The sequence below is a fragment of the Microcaecilia unicolor genome, chromosome 6 (assembly GCF_901765095.1).
Source record: "Microcaecilia unicolor chromosome 6, aMicUni1.1, whole genome shotgun sequence".
Taxonomy (NCBI): Eukaryota; Metazoa; Chordata; class Amphibia; order Gymnophiona; family Siphonopidae; genus Microcaecilia; species Microcaecilia unicolor.
This window is the reverse complement of record NC_044036.1, coordinates 122,134,358-122,156,378: the sequence shown is the minus strand read 5'-3', so window position 1 is coordinate 122,156,378 and position 22,021 is coordinate 122,134,358. Positions and strand designations below refer to the sequence as shown.

Below are 22,021 nucleotides of genomic sequence, written 5' to 3'. Positions count from 1 at the left end.
GTCCTTCTACTAAGGTGCCCTAAAAAATGGCCTGCACTGGTAAAAACGCATGTATTGGATGCGTGCAGGTCCATTTTTCAGTGCACCTGCAAAAAAAGGCCTTTTTTGCTGAAAATGGGTGTGCGGCAAAATAAAAATCAGTGCATGTCCATTTTGGGCCTGAGACCTTACCGCTACCCATTGACTTAGCGGTAAGATCTCACATGTTAACCGGGCGGTAATCGTCAGCATGCGTACACTTCCGATTACTGCCTGGTTAGCACCATGTGGTAGAAAATAAAAAATATTTTCTGCTGTGCATATCAGACACGTGTAAAAAAAAATGGAATTACACCCAGGGCACGCGGTAGCCGGGCGGTAGTTCCAAATTGACGCACGTTGGATGGGCGTAGGACCTACATGCCTTAGTAAAAGGGCCCCTGAGTTTCTGCCTTATAGCAAATGGTTCTGGTGTCTTTTTGGGGTGAAAGAGAGAGGGGAACTTGTTGGATTGATTGGATCTCTTTGTTCAGAAGTCAGAGTAAGAAAATGAGTAGTCTAAATGTTTTCAGTACTACTATATGCAAGAGCTTGATTTTGCTGTGATTCTTTTAAGAATTGTTCTTCTGTCTGGAATATCTATTGAACTGAGTAGTACAAAAATCTCCATTACCAGCAATGCGCTCTTCTTTACAGACAACACAGGGACACTCAGTTCAATAACATATTTACCCCTTCCCCTTTAACAAAGTCACGCTAGTGGCTGCAGGTGCGGTAATGCCAACAGCCCATTCAAAGTGAATGGGCTGTGTCAGCATTACCATACCTGCAGCCATTTGTAAAAGGGAGACTTAGGTTTTTTTTGATGTGCTATGTGCCTGAAGTAAAGATATTTCTCGTGTGTTTTGTTTGAGACTTTCACTCTTTGGGGCGCCTATTAGATGATCTGTACCTCTGATTTGCAGCACAGTTCAAAGCCAGAATAATGCTAAGCCTTTAAGGCCTCAATCTTCACTCTACATCCTTGAGGACTGCAATGGATCAGATTTTCAAAACATCCCTAATAAATAAGCATGAAGTAAGTTTACATGCCTACTATTGTCATTATATGCAGATCTTTCTCATGCATATTCACCAGGAATATCCGGAAAATATGACCTATTGATGACCCTTGAGGACTAGTAATGAAAAACAAGGAGTTCCTTTTTCCTTAGTGAAGTAAAGGTATATATTTGGTCCTGTACTGGAGTATAAGAAGTTATACTGTGTCTCTGAATTAACTGGAAAGTAATGAATGTAAGAGCTTTAATAACATTACTTCCTGTGGTATCTTCTTGCTCCGACATTGTTGTAATACTTTTAGATTCTGCTTCTACTCAAGAGGCCTGTAAACGAATCAACTAGACCACTAGATGATCAAGAAGTAAAAGGGGTGCTCATGGAGGACAAGCCCACAGTAGAGAGACTAAATTAATTCTTTCCTTTTGTCTTCACTGAAGAAGATGTTGGGGAGATACCCATGCCAGAAATGATAATTAATGGTAATAAGTCAGAAGAACTGAAACAAATCCCTATAAACCCGGAAGAAGTAATGGGGCAATTTGACTAAATAATAGCAAATCACCTGGACTGGATGGTACACATCCTAGAGTATGACAGAACTAAAAAAAAATTCAGATCAGATTTATTATTAGTAATTTATCTTTAAAATCAGGCATGATACTGGAAGATTGGAGTTTGGCCAATAATGTAGCACCAAAAAAGGTTCCATAGGTGACCTGGGAAATTATGGACCACTGAGCCTGATGTCAGCACTGGGCAAAAATAGTAGAGACTATTATAAAGAACAAAATTACTGAACATATAGATAGGCATGGACTAATGGGAGTTAGCCAACATGGATCTAGCCAAGGGAAATCTTGCTTTACCAGTCTGCTACATGTCTTTGAAAAGGTAAATAAACATACATATAAATGGTTGATATTATGTATCTACATTTCCTGAAGACATTTGACAAAGTACCTCATAAATGACTCCTGGAGAAAGTAAATGTCTTTGGATAGGAGGCAGTCTCCTATTGTGACTTAAGAACTAGTTAAAAGATAGAAAACAGAAAGTAAGGTTAAATGGTCAGTATTCTCAATGGAGAAGAGTAATTAGTTGCTTGGACCGTTGCTTTTTAACATATTTATAAATGATCTGAAAACAGGAATAACAAGTGAGGTGATCAAATTTGCTGACAACACTGGGAGAATGAGCTTTCAAATGGCAGATGACATTTAATTTGAGCAAGTGCAAAGTGATGATGATGTAGGGAAGAGGAATCTAAACTACAGATACAGACTTGAAGACCTGTATATGTATACCCTAGAGGAAAGAAGGTATAAAGGAAATATGGTGCAGACATTGAAATACTTGAACAGAGCAGTAAAACTAGAAAGCATGAATTGAGGTTGTGAGGTGGCAGACTTAGGAGTAATGTTAGGAAATACTTTTTCACAATGAGGGTGGTGGATGCCTGGAATGCCCTCCCAGTGGAGGTGGTGGAGAGAAAAAACTGTGACAAAATTCAAAATACATGGGGTAGACACAAAGGATCACTGACTAGAAAGAGGATAGTGTCAAAACAAAACTTAACACATCAACAGTTATGACTTCATTGATGATGGGCAAGATGGTAATTAGACACAATTCCAGCAGTAAGGAAGTAAAGCCAATACTGGACAGACTTCTACTGTGTATGTCCCATATATGACAAGAAAGATCAGAATGGGCTGGATTGGGCTTCAACAGCAACTCCATTAGTTGAGAAGAAGGGCCAATGTCAAGCAAACATTTCTGGTCTTATCCTCGAAAATGGAAAGGATTGACCAGATTCAAGTATGCATAACTTATACCACATTGTTATCATGTGCTATTAGTGTAGGTGCTTTATTTTTCAATGGGAGAGGAGAAGGCATCTTAAAGTGGAAGTAAAATGTTAATAATACTATTGAATTGTTGGTTTGATCATGAATTGATTATGAATGTGACTGTTAGGCAGACTAAATTGACCATTATGAATTGAATTGATCTATCATCATTTACTATGTTACAGGGCTTAAAAAAGGTTTGGTCAAACTCCTAAAAGAAAAGCTCATAAACCATTATTAAGATGGATTTCAGCAAATCCACTGATTATTCCTGGGATGAACAACATAAAATCTGTTTTAATATTTTGGGAGCTTGCCTGGTACTTGTGACCTGGATTGGCCACTGTTGGCCACTAGATACTGGGCTTGATGGACCTTTGTTCTGTTCTAGTATGGCAATGCTTATGTACTTATGAACTCTAGTAACAGTGGCTATATTGTGAGTTAGAGATAAAGGGAAAGGTTCTGTTATGTTTCCCTTTGATCTTTCAGGAATATCTGTAGGGGCCAGTATATCTCTTTGTTCTAGAACAAGAGTAGACTGTAGACATCTATGTAATATTAATTCTTCCAGTAATGAGGGTATGAGCTTTAGTAGCAATTGAATCATTGGTGCTTTCTCCTTGACAATGCACTTCAGGAGTATTTGTTGATAAAATGTGTTTAGTGTGAGTATGGATTAAAAGGGAATTTTCTGTTGTAGTTTCTATATGAAATAAGCTTATTTTCAAAGCACCTGCTGGTTTATGTCTCTGCATTCTGGAGCAATGGTAGAAATCTGCCAAAACCCCAGTTTTTTCAACTTTGATTTAGATCTCCTTGTGATGTTGGGCTGGCTGATATTCTGACACATCACCAGGTTACTGTAGTAAACTGAACTAGTTATCTATCCTGTTTTACTTTAGAGCGAATGTGTTCTTTCCTATTTTTATGGAGTTCTACTCTATTCTTTTTATGCATACTCTTTTTATAATTTTATTGTAAACTACTATGTCCGCTGACGGTACATCAAATATTTTAAATAAACATAATACCAATTCCTTGAGTAGTGATCAAGGAAGCTTTAATAATATGAGCACCTGCTGGGGCTTTACAGTTTCTGTAATAATATTTTAATGTTCTCCTTTTTGTGAAGTGAATGGGCTTATACAAGGTTTCTGAACTCTATTAGAAGTTGTATGTCCTCTTCTTGCCCCTTTTGGGGCACCTGATGGATTAAGCATGCCTCTATCTTGGAGTAAAATTAGAAACCTCAGTAATTCTAATTTTTTTGAGTAGCAATCATAAGAACTTGAGTAACAATACCGTCAGTGCTGGCTTCTTGCTTTGGCATAGATGTAATACTTAGCAAAGTAAAATGCCTTGCAGATTCTTGAGTTGAAAAAGAAGCTTTAGTTGTGCTTTCTTTAAGATCTGCCAATCCTGGTGGAGCTGTTGGATTTGAAGTACTTTGGGGAAATGCTGAAGAAACCATTCTAGAAGAACTCGTTGCTGATCCAGTGAAAGGACTAGTTATTGTTCCTGATGTGGTGAAGTAATCAGAAGATAAAGAAGTTGAAATGGTTTTATTGTAATTTTTATCAAAAGGGTCATTAGTCCTTTTAGGTATATTTCTCATGTAAGTAGATTTTTCTGTATTTTTGGTAACAAAAGTTGATGTTTGTGGAGATATCATAGTTGTCTGTAACGACCTTGGTTCTTTGGTAGATGTTTGTTTGGAAATATGTTTATCTCTTTGACTCCATGAAGAAATAGAAGGTGTGGATGAAGGTTCTTTAGTATTTTCTGTAGTGATCATTCTCTGACTTCTGCTGCTCATAGAGTTCAGCACAGGTGTTGCTTGTGAACCTTCTGAAGAAGTAAGACTGTAAGGGGACGTTTGAGATATTGTTGAAGAGTCTGTAACCTTGGATGTGGTTGATGCTAGTCCTATTGTACCCTTAGTTGGACCACTGGAAGAATGCAAAGGTATTGTTGTGGACTCTTGTATTTTGCGGATGCTAGTAATTGAATTCACATCATACAAGGTTGAAACTTTATGCATGCTGGTTGATCTTGCTGTGGAGCTCAAAGAGATATCAACTTTTTCCTTTGTACTTTGTGTAACTTGAGGTTTTGTAGTGACTGTGCTTACACTGAAACGTTGAGTTAAAGTAGGAGACCCAGAACTGCTTTTTTCTGATGTGGTGAGTGGCTTTGTTGTGGGGCTCAGAGTAGAGGAGACTTCTTGACTTGTTTTCAAGTTAGCAGAAGTGCTCAGTGAATGTAGTTCTGCTGAGAATGGTTTTAATGAGTGAGTCCCCTCTGTAAATAAATCTTGTTGTGGTGTAACTGTACTGAAGGACGTAGTAAATGTACTAGGCTGAGACAAGAGGGCTTTGCTAGAATGTTCTTTTGGCAAAAGTGTTTCAGCTATACCTTCAGTTCCAATTGTTGAAGTTTGTGTTGTGGAAGGCTCAGAAGTAGGCATTAACGTTTCCTCTAAAAAGTCTATTCCGCTGCCATCTTCATCTGGGTTTAGATCTTTACTGGAAGTAGGCATGGCAGTACTTTTCACTGCTAGTGATGGGGAGACTGTTGTGGCTAGTAAAAGAAGAAAGAAAATAGATTTAATTTCATCTTGTGCAGGTCACTTTTTTCTAGATCTATTGAATGGTATTAAAATTATATAGCTAATCATGTAATTGTGTAGATAAATATGAGAGTGGGACCAGAGCTTGAGAGATAGAAGGGAAGGCTGAAGGCGCACCGAGCAAACAACACACTTTTCGCTGCCGCTGCCGCCTTAACCCCAACCAGGTATGCCTTTTAAATTTCAGAGGAGGAGGGACCCTGGTGCTCGGAGGGAGGGAGGGAGGGAGGCCTGATGCTGGGTGGAGGGAGGGAGGGCTGGTGCTGGGTGCTAGGGAGAAAGGAATGCCTGATGCTGGGTGCTAGGGAGGGAGGGAGGCCTGATGCTGGATGCTGGGTGCGAGGGAGGGAGGGATGCCTGGTGCTAGGGAGGGAGGGATGCTTGATGCTGGGTGCTAGGGAGGGAGGGATGGAGGCCTAATGCTGGATGCTGGGTGGGAGGCCTGATGCTGGATGCTGGGTGCGAGGGAGGGATGCCTGATGCTGGGTGCTAGGGAGGGAGGGAGGTCTGATGCTGGATGCTGGGTGCGAGGGAGGGAGGGATGCCTGATGCTGGGTGCTAGGGAGGGATGCCTGATGCTGGGTGCTGGGTGGGAGGGACGGAGGGAGGGAGGGAGGCCTGGTGCTGGGAGGGAGGGAGGCCTGGTGCTGGGTGGGAGGGAGGCCTGATGCTGGGTGGGAGGCCTGATGCTTGGTGCTGGGTGGCCTGATGCTTGGTGCTGGGTGCTAGGGAGGGATGCCTGATGTTGGGTGCTAGGGAGGGAGGCCTGATGCTGGGTGCTAGGGAGGGAGGGAGGCCTGATGCTGGGTGCTAGGGAGGGAGGGAGGCCTGATGCTGGGTGGGAGGCCTGATGCTGAATGCTGGGTGCGAGGGAGGGAGGGATGCCTGATGCTGGGTGCTAGGGAGGGAGGGATGCTTGATGCTGGGTGCTAGGGAGGGAGGGAGGGAGGCCTGATGCTGGGTTCTAGGGAGGGAGGGAGGCCTGATGCTGGATGCTGTGTGGGAGGCCTGATGCTGAGTACTGGGTGCGAGGGAGGGAGGGATGCCTGATGCTGGGTGCTAGGGAGGGAGGGAGGCTTGATGCTGGATACTGGGTTGGAGGCCTGATGCTGGATGTTGGGTGGGAGGGAGGGAGGCCTGATGCTGGGTGGGAGGCCTGATGCTTGGTGCTGGGTGGCCTGATGCTTGGTGCTGGATGAGAGGGAGGGAGGCCTGGTGCTGGGTGTTTGGTGGGAGGGAGTTGTGGCCCTCAAGGACCGTAGTTGCCAACCCTGGAATAGGGCCAGCTACGTGCCTGACATAATTAATTAATTGGCACTAAATTGGCAAATAATTAGTGATAAATACAAACAATTGGCACTAACAAGCACTAATTAGTGCTATTTTGTAATTGCGCACGTAGCAGACTTATATCCCTATTCTATAAACAGTGTGCTTTATTTTTCTTGCACACAAAGATAAAGGGAACATTAATGTGGGAGGAGCATTGGAATGTCAGGGACCTCTCATTAATTCTTTTCACTGTATAGAACCCAACTGCTGCATATAGGTGCTATCATTGACGTCAACCATAGACATGGCATAAGTGGTTGTGCCTACAATTTGGCACATAACTACGGACTTATGCTAGTATTCTATAAAAGACTTGGCACGCCACTCTGATGCTACTAACTTATTGTCCATTGTTTGGCACCTTTTAGCAACCTATATAGAATCTACCAAAGAATTAATTCATTCAGGAGTCCTTTTACAAAGGCACGCTAGCGTTTTTAGTGAGCGCTAAAAATAAGCATGCGTTAAAAGCTAGAGACACCCATATATTCCTATGGGCGTCTCTAGTGTTTAGCATGCCCTAAAAACGCTACCTCACCTTTGTAAAAGACTCTCTCATGACCTCAGAGTGTGATGATCTTTCTGTAGAAGATTTTCTTCATTAAAACTAGCACTTTTTGACCTCTATTTCTACATTTTCACTTGCATCTCAAAATATATCAGTTTCCACTCTCTCAAATGTTCATACCTTTACGGCTCTCTTTTGGAAGCTTCTTTCTCTTTGCGTCATCTTCCTCTTGCTTCTTGGATGAACGTCTCAATGTGGATTTGCTGCTCCTCTTAGATGTTTCAGAGGATGCCGATGACCGTGATTTAGTATGAAACTCTTTTTCTGAAGTTTCTGCAGGTGAAATCAATGTTAGCAAACCTGGCAATCCAGTTCTAACTTACGGTTAAGGTGAGTTACATAAAATACTTTACAATATTGACTACGAGGTGAAATACAGTGGGCAATAACTGCTATAGAAGTGCTAATGGATGCTGAAATATTTGATACAGCTGCAAAAAAAAGAAGTAAATAGCAAATAAAAGGGGTCTTTTACTAAAACTTAACTTGAGTTATCTGTAGCAGGGCCCATCGAAGTCCTTCATTTTGTATCAGAATTCCCTCATCCCTCAGTACCTCTTATCTCCTCTGAGCTTTGTTCTTTCTTTGCTTTCATTTTCTTTGAAGATTTAGGAGGCTGTTTCGTTGTCACTTTGACATCTGATGGTGCGGAGGACAGGGGTGGGGTAGTTGAAGGGCCCCGAATTGGGTCTAGAAGGAGAAAAAAATCCTCTGTTCTAATATAAGCTCTGTAGTCACTAATGCCATGTTCATTTTAAAACTATCAGCAATAATGTATAAGAGGAAACATAACAAAAATGATTCTTCTAGTCTTTCAATAAACATCTCTTTCAATTTTGGATTTAGAGAACATTAACATTTTTATGTATAGACCTGAAGTTCATGAATATATATCTACTTATTTCAGCAAATAACCATTAGTACTGCTAGAAATTCTTCTGATATTTTTGTTCTGGAATATTTTAGGCTTTTATGACAGAATCTAGGATGCTGGTCTAGAAACGTATATGAGCTATGCTTCAAAATAATCAAAGAATCTTCAGAGATTTGGCAGATTCTCTACTGAACAATTTACTTGCTTGGAGAACAGCAAAGTCAGACACAGAAGCATACTCCTTCAAGAAAGCCAGCACCATATATTAGTTAACAATAGTCCCATATCAGTGGGTGTTTGTGAAACTGTCCATAGTGAATGATCAGCAAAACAGCATCTAATGTCAAGACAAGGTAATAACTAATGGTAGAATACACAATGAAGAGGATTCTATATAAAGCTTCTTAAATGTAGGTGTGTCAGAATAAAGCGTGTAGTGCTATTCTATAAACCGCGTCTACAGTAATGCAGATTCCCCGGTGGTGAGGTTTTAAAGTGGTAAGATGGCATAGATCACGGTGTATGGGCTCCCACGCCAATCCTGCACCTCTTAAGGAATTTAGAGAGAAAATTTGAGGAAACAGTAGGTTGTCAATGCGTTTCCTCATGTGTTTACTTTTGCAAGAGTAATAAAGCCATTTCAGATTCAAACTCCAAATTTAGATGATTTTTTGCACAAAATTTGTTAAAAGTTTTAAAACTTGCTAGTGAATATAGTTAAAATGTATTAAAATTATTAAAACAATAATAAAAAAACAGCTATATTAAACTTAACAAAGTGCAGCCCTCAAGAACCTTTCTAGAAAAAACCCCACTAGATTTTAACATAAAGACCAAAAAATCAAATGCCTTGGGACTTATAACCACAGCTAACTCATAGGAAGTAAAAAATGAACCCCCATTTGGGTAGGACTTCTCATGCCTTGGACAAAATCATACCTTGTGTTGTGTCTTTCGGATATATTCCTGTTCTTGGTTTCTTCTTTGGAGTTTTAGGTGAACGTTTCTTTGGTGTCTTAATGCTTTGGGATAGCAGTGAGGTGGAAGGTGAAGATAATGGATTCTGCAAAGGTTCTAGAGTGAAGCAAGACATTCTGCTTAACTACCAGTCTATAGTCGTCAGTACTTGCTAAGCCTAGAAGCAGGGATAAACAAGTTAGGGACAAAAACAGGGTTGGTTTTCAAGATTGTGAAGATTTGCTATTTGACATGCTTGAGGGAACTAATTTTTCATTGTAGATATCCTAAAAAGCCAGACTAATTTAAGGCACACAAGATCAAAGTTGTCAGCTACTATCTTGGAGTAGCAAGTTCTCAATGTACGTAATAAGGGGTATACAGGTAAGATACCTGATCCTTGCTAAGGGACAGTGGAGGAGTAGTCTAATGGTTAGTGCAGCGGGCTTTGATCCTGGCAACCTGGGTTTGATTACCACTACAGCTCCTTGTGACCTTGGGCAAGTCACTTAACTTTCCATTGCCCCAGGTACAAAAACATTAGATTGTGAGCCCCCTAGGGACAGAGAAAGTACCTGTATATAATGTGTACAGTGCTGCGTACATCTAGTAATACTATAGAAATGATTATTAGTAATAGTAATTTCCTAGTCTAGCTTAATAAGAGCATAGCTGGGGAACCTGGAGGGACAGGGGATGAATTTAAATGACTAGATCCAAAGGAAAGCAGAGAGTCCCAGAGGAGTAGAAGGAAGGCCTTAGGAGTATACTCTCACCCTGTATGTATGAGCCAACCATTATACTGTTTGAAGCCTGCAGATGGGTAAGATAGACGTGTGTTTGTCAGAAACAAAGATTTTGCTTGAAAGCCATGTGTAGCTTTTTTTTTTATCTCTGCCACAGCTCCTCAGTGTCTCCCCAGGTCTTTCTTGTGAGCAGAGGCTGAGAAGTAGTAGTAGCAGGAGGGAGCTGCTTTCCTCCCACTGCTGACCATGAGAGCCTGCAGGAGACTAGACCATGACTGTCTATGGCTGGAGCTCTGCCATCTAGTCAGGACAGGAGTAGAGACACAGGATGAGGAGGGAGAGCCGGCTGAGCTGCACTGCCTCTGTCAAGCTCCAGCTCCTGTAATGTGGAGCCTGGCACACTGCACCTACACATCCTGGGAGTGCCGGATCTGGAGCAGGCACACTGCCCTCCCCATGCCCGACTCTCCCTTACCCACTCCACTGCTTGCTGTCCAGCTGCTTCTTCTGCTGCACAGGCTGCAGCAGGATGTTGTCTGTCATGTCAGGGCTCTGGCCCGGCTCAGCCTTCTCTGCCTCCCTGCCTTGCCTACCTGTCCACATCCACTGCACTGTAAAACACCCTGAGCTTCTTCCAGTTCCCAGCTCTTAAATCCTCCTTCAAGCCACTACTGACAGCTCCTGACCTCCCATTAAATTTCCTTTGTACAAGGTAAGCATTCCTTTCTGTGCATTGCACTCAATCGGCTGTGCATCCCTCGGAATGCACATTTACATAGTAATCAGCTACATGTAATAAATTTGCATATCATTATCATAGTCTGCTACCGCAAATGATAAAGAGTCTGCAGATCCCCTTTGTGCATTTCTCGTTGAATACCGTTATCACAAAACCAGCTTGTATGTTGCTGGCCCGGTGAGTTTTGTGCACTGGGCCATGAGGGGAGACGTGATAGAGGTTTATAAATATAAGTAAGGCAGAACTGGTGCTGGAAAAGGTATTTGAAGCAGACAAGTCAGAAAGATTAAATGATTTCTCTGTAAACTTGGAGGATGTAATGGGGCAGTTCTGCAAACTGAAAAGTAGTAAATCACCAGGACCGGATGGTATTCATCCCAGAGTATTAATATTGCTGAAAAATTAACTTGTGGAGCTACTGGTAGTAATATGCAATTTATCCCTAAAATCAGGTGTGGTACTGGAAGATTGGAGGGTGACCAATGTAACGCCGATTTTTAAAAAGGGTTCCAGAGGAGATCTGGGAAATTATAGACCGGTGAGTCTGATGTCGGTGCCGGGAAAATTGGTGGAGGCTATTATTAAGAATGAAATTACAGAGCACATACAAAACCATGGGCTATTGAGACATAGTCAGCACGGATTTAGTGAAGGGAAGTCTTGCCTCACAAATCTACTGCATTTTTTCGAGGGGGTGAACAAACATGTGGACAAAGGGGAGCCAGTGGATATTGTGTATCTAGATTTTCAGAAGGTGTTTAACAAAGTGCCTCATGAAAGACTCCAAAGGAAACTGGAGAGTCATGGGATCAGAGGCAGTGTATTATTATGGATTAAGAGCTGGTTAAAAGATAGGAAGCAGAGAGTAGGGTTGAATGGTCATTATTCTCGTTGGAGAAGGGTAGTTAGTGGGGTCCCTCAGGGGTCTGTGCTGTGGCCGCTGCTTTTTAACATATTTATAAATGAATTTGAGATGGGAGTAACTAGTGAGGTAATTACATTTGCAGATGATGCAGGGTCGTCTCGTCGCGGGAGGATTGTGAAAGATTACAAGAGGACCTCGTGAGACTGGGGGATTGGGCGTCCAAATGGCAGATGAAGTTCAACGTTGACAAGTGCAAAGTGATGCATGTGGGAAGGAGGAACCCGAATTACAGCTATGTCATGCAAAGTTCCGCTTTAGGAGTAATGGACCGAGAAAGGGATCTGGGAGCCATCGTGGATAGGACGTTGAAATCTTCAGCTCAGTGTGCTGCGGCGGCTAAGAAGGCGAACAGAATGTTGAGTATTATTAGAAAAGGGATGGAAAACAAGCATGAGGATGTTATAATGCCGTTATATCGTTCCATGGTGCGACCCCACCTGGAGTATTGTGTTCAGTTGTGGTCGCCTCATTTCAAAAAAGATATAAAGGAATTGGAGAAGGTGCAGAGAAGGGCGACGAAAATGATAAAAGGGATGGGACGACTACCTTATGAGGAGAGGTTAAGAAGGCTAGGACTCTTTAGCCTGGAGAAAAGGCAGCTGAGGGGTGATATGATAGAGGTCTACAAAATAATGAGTGGGGTAGAGTGGACAGATGTGAAGCATTTGTTTATGCTTTCTAACAATAATAGAACCAGGGGACACACGATGAAATTAGAATGTGGTAGGTTTAAAACAAATCGGAGAAAGTTTTTCTTTACTCAGTGCATGGTTAGACTCTGGAACTCATTGCCGGAGAAGGTAGTGACAGCAGCTGGCCTTGCTGAGTTTAAAGGGGGTCTGAACAGATTCCTGAAGGAAAAGTCCATTGATCGTTATTAAATTTTGGGTTTTTGCCAGGTTCTGGGGCCTGGACAGACAGAGTGCTGGACTTGATGGACCTTTGGTCTTTTCCCAGCGTGGCAGTGCTTATGTATTTATGTACTTATGTAACAAGTTGATAAGGAATGGTTATTTAATAGTGCATGGGATCAGAGACAGTGCATGAAACTAACTGCTGACCCCCATTTTCAAGGAGGGAGATGAAATGATTATATAATAGGACTACAAATCCCTGTAATCCTATAGTTCCCTATAATAAGCTCTTTCAGAGCATATGTGCAGTTCCCTGTGTCTGATGGGACTCTTTCTATTTGCTGGCCTTGTTCTCTGTGCATGCGGGTTAGTTGTTCCCCCCTACATTTCTCTCCATTGGGTCTGTAAAAGTCCATTTGCAGCATGTTGCCACTGTGAACTGAAACTGTTTATGCTGTATTTTGCTGTATGATTCCTTCAAGCTACTAAAGTCCATAGACCGCTACTAAATGGACTTGGGAAAAATCCACAATTTTGGGAATAACATGTATAGAATGTTTGTACGTTTGGGAAGCTGCCGGGTGCCCTTGGCCTGGATTGGCCGCTGTCGGGGACAGGATGCTGGGCTTGATGGGCCTTTGGTCTTTTCCCAGTATGGCATTACTTATGAACTTACAACTCTATGATTTCACCAGTGTAAAAGCCTCTTTGGCACGGAGAGAGACTTGGTTGAGAACAGACTCTCGGTTCTCAAGGCAAAATCTCTTTTCCCTCATCCATCATATCTGAACTGTAAGCTATTTTTTCTTGTTTAATGACTGCATTAAAGAAGATTTTGGTTGAAGAGTTCTGAGTCTTCTCATAGTGATTTTTACACTCTGCTTTAAACTGAATGTCAAGTCTAGTATAAGTAATACTTTGCAAACACAGAACAGTGAAATCTTGGAGGAACACTTGGGTTTCTTCAGTATGATAAAGTCTCATGGGCCAGTGCTCAGAACTCCTGCAGTACAGTCAACAGCGCAGAACCCATATCACCAGAACAGCACAGGAAACTAGTTTGCCAATGTTCAAAGTAAATAGTATGCAAATTATATGCACGCTGTAAAAGTGAAAGCAAGGGGGGAACGTGCTTGGTGCATATGCAGAAGAGTTTCACGGTAAGCTCAGCTCCTGTGTGCATGCATAAAGCAAACCCAAAAGTGAAGTACACATTAGCACCTGTTTTCTGTTCCTTTAAATATAAGCTTCTCAATTTTTTTTAACTTGGAAGACTAGTGCTGGGCAGACTTATACGGTCTGTGCCGGAGCTGGTGGTTGGGCGGCGGGGATACTGCTGGGCAGACTTGTACGGTCTGTGCCAGAGCCAGTGGTGGGAGGCAGGGATAGTGCTGGGCAGACTTATACGGTTTGTGCCAGAGCTGGTGGTGGGAGGCGGGACTGGTAGTTGGGAGGCGAGGATAGTGCTGGGCAGACTTATACGGTTTGTGCCAGAGCTGGTGGTGGGAGGCGGGACTGGTAGTTGGGAGGCGAGGATAGTGCTGGGCAGACTTATACAGTCTGTGCCAGAGCTGGTGGTGGGAGGTGGGGTTGGGGGTTGGGAGGCGGGGATAGGGCTGGCCAGACTTATACGGTCTGTGCCCTGAAGAGGACAGTACAAATAAAAAAGTAGCACATATGAATTTATCTTCTTGGGCAGACTGGATGGACCGTGCAGGTCTTTTTCTGCCGTCATCTACTATGTTACTATGTTACTATGTTATGTTATGTAATCCACCATTATAATGGGGATTACTAGAAATCATGACAGAATTTTCCAAAGTTACTTAGGGGAGGATTCTGAGATTATGGATGGTAAAGGATCCAGCCCAAAGGGGGGAGGGAGAGGGGTTCTTGGGTAAGTCGCAGAGGGAAATGTTTCTAGTTGTTGAATGATAGTAGGGGAAGAGTTAGACGTTAATAAGTACTGTTGTTGGGGTTTGCACAAGATCTTTGGTTGCCTCTACCCACACTGGGACCCTTGACAAGGAGGGGGGTACCTTAGATGGGTTCAAGAAACTAAGGTTGACCAAAATGGATGGGATGACTTCCCTATGAGGAAAGGCTGAAGTGGCTAGGCTCTTCAGCTTGGAGAAAAGACAGCTGAGGGGAGATATGATAAGAGGTCTATAAAATAATAAGTGGAGTGGAACGGGTAGACGAGAATCACTTGTTTACTCTTTCAAAAAATACTAGGACTAGGGGGCATGCAATAAAGCTACAAAGTAGTAAATTTAAAACGAACCGGAGAAACATTTTCTTCACTCAACATGTCAGAGAGGGTGGTAAAAGAAGTTGGCTTGGCGAGGTTTAAAAAGTGTTTGGATGGCTTCCTAAGGGAAAAGTCCATAGATCATAATTAAAATGGATTGGGGAAAATTCACTGCTTATTTCTAGGATAAGCAGCATAAAATGTATTGTACTTTTTGGGGATCTTGCCAGGTACTTGTGACCTAGATTGGCCACTGTTGGAAACAGGATGCTGGGCTTGATGGACCTTCGATCTGTCTCAGTATGGCAACACTTATATACTTATGTACCTAAAGAGGGAGGTTGCTGCCAGTAAAGCATTAACCGTGAAGTGGAGTGCTCCAGTTGGGAAATAAGGGATTCCAGCCTGGGTGCAAGAACAGGAATGATCTGTTCAGAGCCAAAGGTGGTAGCCCGGAGAGGTACTCCTTTCGAGGAGAGGAGCGTGGACAGACAGGGAGGTCTGATTGAAGGGAGGAACTGCTTGCTGCACATGTGCTGTAGGCACAGCCTTAGATTGTTACACCCAGAAGGGATGGGTAAATGGATAGGAGGAGCTGTAAATATGTACATACTGAGGATTATAAATTACATTAAAGAAGATACACCATATCCCTAAGCTGGCTCTGGATTTATTGTTTGGATCTGATAGCAAGTTGGATTACAAAGTAGCTGTTTGAGATACCTGTTGTAGAAGTTTAATACAGTTGCTGTTTCATAAAATACAATCCTTAGAGTAGCGTGTAGTATTTCTTTAAGGTGAGAGTGAAGTGTTTGCTCCCAGACTTTCAAAAAGTACCCAGTAAAACCCAGTTTATTATCCTATGGTCTACTGGAGTAAGTCTGTCACTGGCCTACGCCCACGGTCGAGTACAAAAGGACAAGTCTTGTTTGTGAGTGGAGTGAACTTGTGTTTATGTGGCCCAGGTTAGGGGTGCCCGACCCCGAGAGCTAGTCAGTGCCCCAGAACACTGTGTTGAGAGTGAGACACGGGTTACACTTATATTTAATGCAGGTGCCAATGTGTGCTTTCACTTTCGGATTTGTTCTGACTTGTACACATTCATCTCTCACTACTAAGGGCTTTAAAGAAAGAATCATGAGAAATACTCTCTTCAAACATCCTAATGCCTGATCCGAGCTGCCGTTAGGTTTTCAGCAGTCAGGGTGGTTTTGTTTTGTGCGCTGTTCTCTGAGCATTGGGAAATGACCTCATTAACATCTATTTGACTATATTTGCATGCTATTTGCGCTAATCTTTGGCACACACATTGTGACCCACGCTAGAGCCCTTTCAGCATTCTGCTTTCACTAATGCCGGCACTAGTCCAGTACTAATCGGCTCTAGCCCAGCGTTACGTTTTGATCATCAACCCATCAGTGCATTTAATAGATCAGCACGCACATTCCTGAATCTCCACTATCCTAGCTGCAAAGGTCTAAAATATAAATTAACACATGCATCCAGCTTCCCCTACATAAGCAGGCAACTATGGAATGCCTTACCACTAGCCGTGAGAAAAATCCACGACCTAACTAACTTTCGGAGATTACTGAAGACCAACCTGTTCAAAAAGGCATACCACAACAATACAGCCTAACTACCAGTCAACAAAACTCAAGCCTGAACTAGATAAAACCCAACTCACTATACTGGACTACCAAAGACTACTCTACCACGAATGAACGCAATACCACCCTATCTCTAATTCCAATAATGAACTCTTTCTAACTGACTGTTTAATCTACTAAAAGCCAATCATGTTCTAATGTAATACCACATGTATCTCTCACTCCGGAAATGGCGATCGCCATGACAGAATAATGTAAGCCACATTGAGCCTGCAAATAGGTGGGAAAATGTGGGATACAAATGCAATAAATAACTACATTTACTCAAAGTATCAGATGTGTGGTGACAAAAAGATGGAGGGGAGAAGGCTGAGGCAACCCCTGCTGCTTTGGAGGATATATCTCAGAACAGCCTGGATTTAGCAGGATTTCTGGAGAAATCAGACACTGATATATTTAATCGAGCACACACAAAAGGAGGAAAAAGCCAGCCTAAGAAAGCAGGGATGGGCAAATAGCCTTCCAAAAACAGAAGTCCAAATGTCACACTTGAAAGTAGGCATCACATGAAGTTTATTAGTAGCTAACCATTAGTAAATGACCGCCTAAAATAAACTTCCACAATTAATTATGAAATTTCAGTGAAAACAAAACTACAGTTGCTTGATTGGAAAATTCTTTATCTTTGTATTTGTGGTAGCTGACGTGGATAAAAATGGATGGATAAGAGTTTCAGTGTACACTGGAGAGCTAATATAGGGAAGGGAAAGGGAATTATATACTGCCTTTCTGTGGTTTTTCCAACTACATTCAAAGTGGTTTACATATTATATACAGGTACTTATTTGTACTTGGGACAATGGAGGGTTAAGCAACTTGCCCAGAGTCACAAGGAGCTGCACTGGGAATCAAACCCAGTTCCCCAGGATCAAAGTCCGCTGCACTAACCACTAGGCTACTCCTCAAATGTTTTGTATGAATCATAATCCCGTGAAACTGGATAGACATGTAGATATCTCAGCAACTCAAAACTGTGATTTTACAAATGCATTAACTCAAATGATGGCCCAGCGGATCAGAACAATTTTCATATGATGATCTGTTGTCTAGATATACTTTATCTTTATTTTAATTTTTGGGATGCCTATGTCTTTGCTGATTGTATAGTGCCCTGTAGCATGCTCACCTTCTGTTGCACCATTTTCATCTATCTCTTTCTTTATTTTCTTCCTTGGTGTCTTAGGTGAGCGCTTAATTGTAATTCTGCTGCCTGGTGGTGATGGCAAAAACGATGAGGGTGATGGTGATGGGTCTGTGAAAGGTTCTGTAATAAAATAAAATAAAATAATTTTCTCAGGATTATTAACTTCGAAGTTGTCACCTTGTTTGTTCTTTGCAAAATACCTGCTTTCCTGTTTCCTGAATACATTCTCTCTCTTAGGGCCTCTTTTACAAAGCCACGCTACCAATTCTCGGTGCGGCAAATGAGAGGAAGCCTACTCAATTCCTATAGGCTTCCTCTCATTTGCCGCACGGGAATCGCTAGCATGGCTTTCTAAAAGAAGCCCTTAATGATATATTCTTGGTTCCCCTTCCTTCATTTAGAAAACACACATTACCACAAAAGACATAATGAGGCAACCAAAGAAATACACAAAGATGATTTTGAGTCCTTTTAGCAAGCCATGCTAAAAAGTGGCTGGCGCTGGTGTCGGTGCATGGGTTTTCTGCACACAGCGGCCACTTTTAGCATGGTGATAAAATGACTGTGTCACCATATTTTTTAGTAATGGCCACATACCAACTTCCCCATTAGGAAATGGCCATTACCATGGGATCCCATATCACCATCTATTTAAGAGGTGGTAAGGACTTCCACATTACTTCTGTGCCAATCGGGTAGTGTGCAATAATATGCCCATGCTACCTGATTAGAGCAGGCTTGCCTCCCTCACTGTAAAATAAAAAATATTTTTCAGAATGGGATTAGTGAGTGCTGAGCAGGAAACTACCTCGGGATGTCTCAGTGCATCCTGCGGTAGTGCCCTTTTATCATGCAGTAGGCGGGGCTCATGTTAGGCCTACTGCTCCTTTGTAGAACGGTTCCTTTCTACAAAGAAGGAGTAGCCTAGTGGTTAGTGCAGTGGACTTTGATCTTGGGGAACTGAGTTCACCACTGCAGCTCCTTGTGACTCTGGGCAAGTCACTTAACCCTCCATTGCCCCTGGTACAAGATAAGTACCTGAATATATGTAAACCACTTTGAATGTAGTTGCAAAAAGCTCAGAAAGGTAGTATATCAAGTTCCATTTCCCTTTCCCTTCTAGAGTGGCCTAGTGGTTAGAGCACTTGTTTTGACATCCAGAGCTGACCAGTTCAAATCCCACTACTGCTCCTTGTGACCTTGAGCAAGTCATTTAACTCTCCATTGCCTCAGATACAAAATTAGATTGTGAGCCCTCCAGGAACAGAGAAATGCCCAGTGTACCTGAATGTAACTCACCATGAGCTACTACTGAAAAAGATGTGAGCAAAATCCAAATTAAAAGAAAAAAATCTAAAAGCTGATAATCGCTTCTTACCGGCATGAAAATATAAAGCATATATCATTGTAAAGAAGAGTAAGTATGACTTATCTACGGGGCCCTTTTACTAAGATGCGTAGGTGACTATGCGCGTCCTACGTGCATCAATTTTGAACTACCACCCAGCTACCGTGTGGCCTGGGCTGTAATTTCATTTTTTATGCACGTCCACTACGCATACCGGAAAATATATTTTATTCACACGGCACTAACCGGGCAGTAACCTGCATTGTACACGCATTGACCATTACCGCCCAGTTAACATGTGAGACCTTACCACTAAGTCAATGGGTGGCAGTAAGGTCACAGACCTAGAATGGATGCACACCAATTTTCATTTCGCATGTCCATTTTCGGCCAAAGAAAAGGCATTTTTTACAGGTGCGCTGAAAAATGGAACCGTGCATATCCAAAACATGCACCTACACTAGTGCAGGCCATTTTTCAGCGCACCTTAGTGAAAGGACCCCTTAGATAATTCAGGTACTTGGCTTACATGAAATATAAATTGCTCTTGTGTGTGGCATTCTTCTTATCCCATGCAGTGTTTAAGCAATGCAGATATAAATATAACTTTTTGAAATGCCAATTAATACAGTATATGGAAATCAAAAAATCCCAATACACAACCAAAAAATCAATAAACTAATTGGTATGGAGGGGCATTTTCAATAAAACATCTAAGTCCGCTTCCCTAGAGGTGGTAACTCAGAGGTCCACACTGGTGGTTACTTTTGCTCTGCAGTCAGACTGCAATGTTGCTCTGTGTTTATTCTTCAGATCTGTGAATGAGCTGGGGTTTTTGGCTCAAATTATGTGTTTTTCCTGATGTATCTCAGATAACACAAAAACGTGGCAAAGAGTTCAAGCTTTGGGCGCAAATGTTATTTTAAATTTCCCTGTGTATGTAGTATAAATTTTGAGGGTAGAAGTTTTGGGGCCCTTTTACTAAGGCACGTGGCACCTATGGGCACCCAACGCGTGCCAATTTTGAGTTACCACCGGCTACCACTTGGCCCTTGCGGTAATTTCATTTTTAATGCACGGCTGCTAAGCGCGCCGGAAAATATTTTTATTTTCTGGCGCACGGGCGGTAATCGGGTGGTAATCAGCATTTTACGCACATAGACCATTACCGCCTGGTTACCACATGAGACCTTACTGCTAGGTCAATGGCTGGCGGTAAGATCTCAGACCCAAAATGGACGCTCGTCAATTTCATTTTGCCGCACGTCCATTTTTGGCAAAAATTTAAAACAGGCACTTTGCGAGCACCCAGAACACACGTCTACATGACCATAGGCCATTTTTCAGCGCACCTTTATAAATGAGCCCCTTTATTTTTTGATACCAAAGAGCTATTGGGCTTTCTATGTGCTAAGGAAGGTTAAAGTATACTTCTCAGAAGTTACATACTGATGGGCTACCTAAGGCCCCTTTTATCAAGCTGCGGCAAAAGGGTGCCTGTGCTTGCGTTGGAGCGTGTTTTTGACACGTGCCGAGGCCCCCCTTTTATCTCAGTGGGTAAAAGGTAGGTCTTTCTTTTTTTCAGGGCATAGCATTGCGGCAAGTGCTTCACTTGCCGCATGGCCAGCCATTGAGGTGGTGGTAAGGGCTCCCACACTAACCCGGCAGTAACTGGGCAGCACGCAGGAATGCCTGATAACTGCTGGGTACACACCGGTGCTACAAAAATAAATATATATTTGTAGTGCCAGATATGATGGCGCAATGGGGGTGGGAACTACCACCAGGCTGCTGTGGTAGCCCTGCAGTAATTCCTTTTTAGCAAGCGATAAACTCACATAGGGGTGGGGTTAGGGGGCGGAGCTTACATCCATAATTGTCTGACAACACACAGAAAAAAAGTACAAATAAAAGTCACAATACCTTTTATTAAATTTAGATATTAGAAATGTATCATATGTCAAAGAATAAAGTGGTTGCTCAAAGCATATACTAACTATATTCGCTCAACTGCAAAACACTATGCACAACTTTGTGCAAAAACACACTCAGAACCTTACTGTACCATAAATATTACACTGGGCAGCCCCTAATACACCAATATACCACCCATACGGAAAATGCAGACCGTCAACAATATGAAACAAGGGATCATAATATCACAATTCTCATGTAGAGCCACAAAACACCCTTTTACCGTGGATAGTGTTCACAATGAGCTTCTTTTATTAACGACCATATGTAGATCCTTCAAGAGGTACTGTGTCATGATTTAGGCTCTACACCCTTTCTGATGTTTTGGTGCCACCTCAGTAAGGCCAACACACAATCTCTCCACTGCAAAACACTATACACAAACTTGTGCAAAAACACATTCATAACCTTACCAAACCATAATAGCACTAATTCCAAGGACAGGACGAGCTACAACCAGTGGCGTTCCAAGGGAGGCTGACACCCGGGGCGGATCGCCGATGCGCCCCGCCCCCGGGTGCAGCGCAACCCCCCCCCCCCCCCGGCGAAAGGACCCCCCCCCCCCGGGTGCACACCGCTGGGGGGGGGGGGGTGGTGGTGGGGGGGCCGCGCGTGCCTGCCTGTCCTCCTTTCCATGCTTCTTCTCTGCCCCGGAACAGGAAGTAACCTGTTCCAGGGCAGAGAAGCAGCATGGAACGAACGGAGGACAGGCGCGCGCGGAACCCCCCAGCGGCGTGCACCCGGGGCGGACCGCACCCACCGCCCCCCCCCCCCCTAGGATCGCCACTGGCTACAACCTTATGCGTGGAAAGGCAGCACTATAATTACACTGGGCTCTAAAACACCAGTACACAACCTAGTGAAACAAAAACAAAAAGGGTTGCAAATACTACACGCTAGCAGAATACTGCATCTTGATCACACATGAAAAACACATGACAACAGATATGGAGGCAAAATACTGAACTGGAAAGTTACCTCAAGAAGTCAGACTCTGCATGCAGCAATACTAGAAAAATTGAAACTTACATGCAAAATATCACAGATGCACATATCCAAAAGCTGACATATTCCAATTAATAAATTCTGAATACAAAATATTTTCTACCTTTGCTG

General features: G+C 42.7%; 1 protein-coding gene across 1 annotated transcript in view; it reads right to left on the bottom strand.

The window, feature by feature from the left end:
• Positions 1–22,021, bottom strand: part of PRG4 (proteoglycan 4) — an 87,676-nt gene that overhangs the window by 28,439 nt on the left and 37,216 nt on the right. The window contains exons 7-11 of the mRNA XM_030206755.1: positions 17,566–17,703; positions 9,237–9,371; positions 7,979–8,113; positions 7,544–7,696; positions 4,197–5,474 (exon numbers count right to left, since the gene is read on the bottom strand). Of these exons, the coding sequence (XP_030062615.1) occupies positions 4,197–5,474; positions 7,544–7,696; positions 7,979–8,113; positions 9,237–9,371; positions 17,566–17,703 (1,839 nt within the window). The remainder of the gene's footprint in view (positions 1–4,196; positions 5,475–7,543; positions 7,697–7,978; positions 8,114–9,236; positions 9,372–17,565; positions 17,704–22,021) is intronic.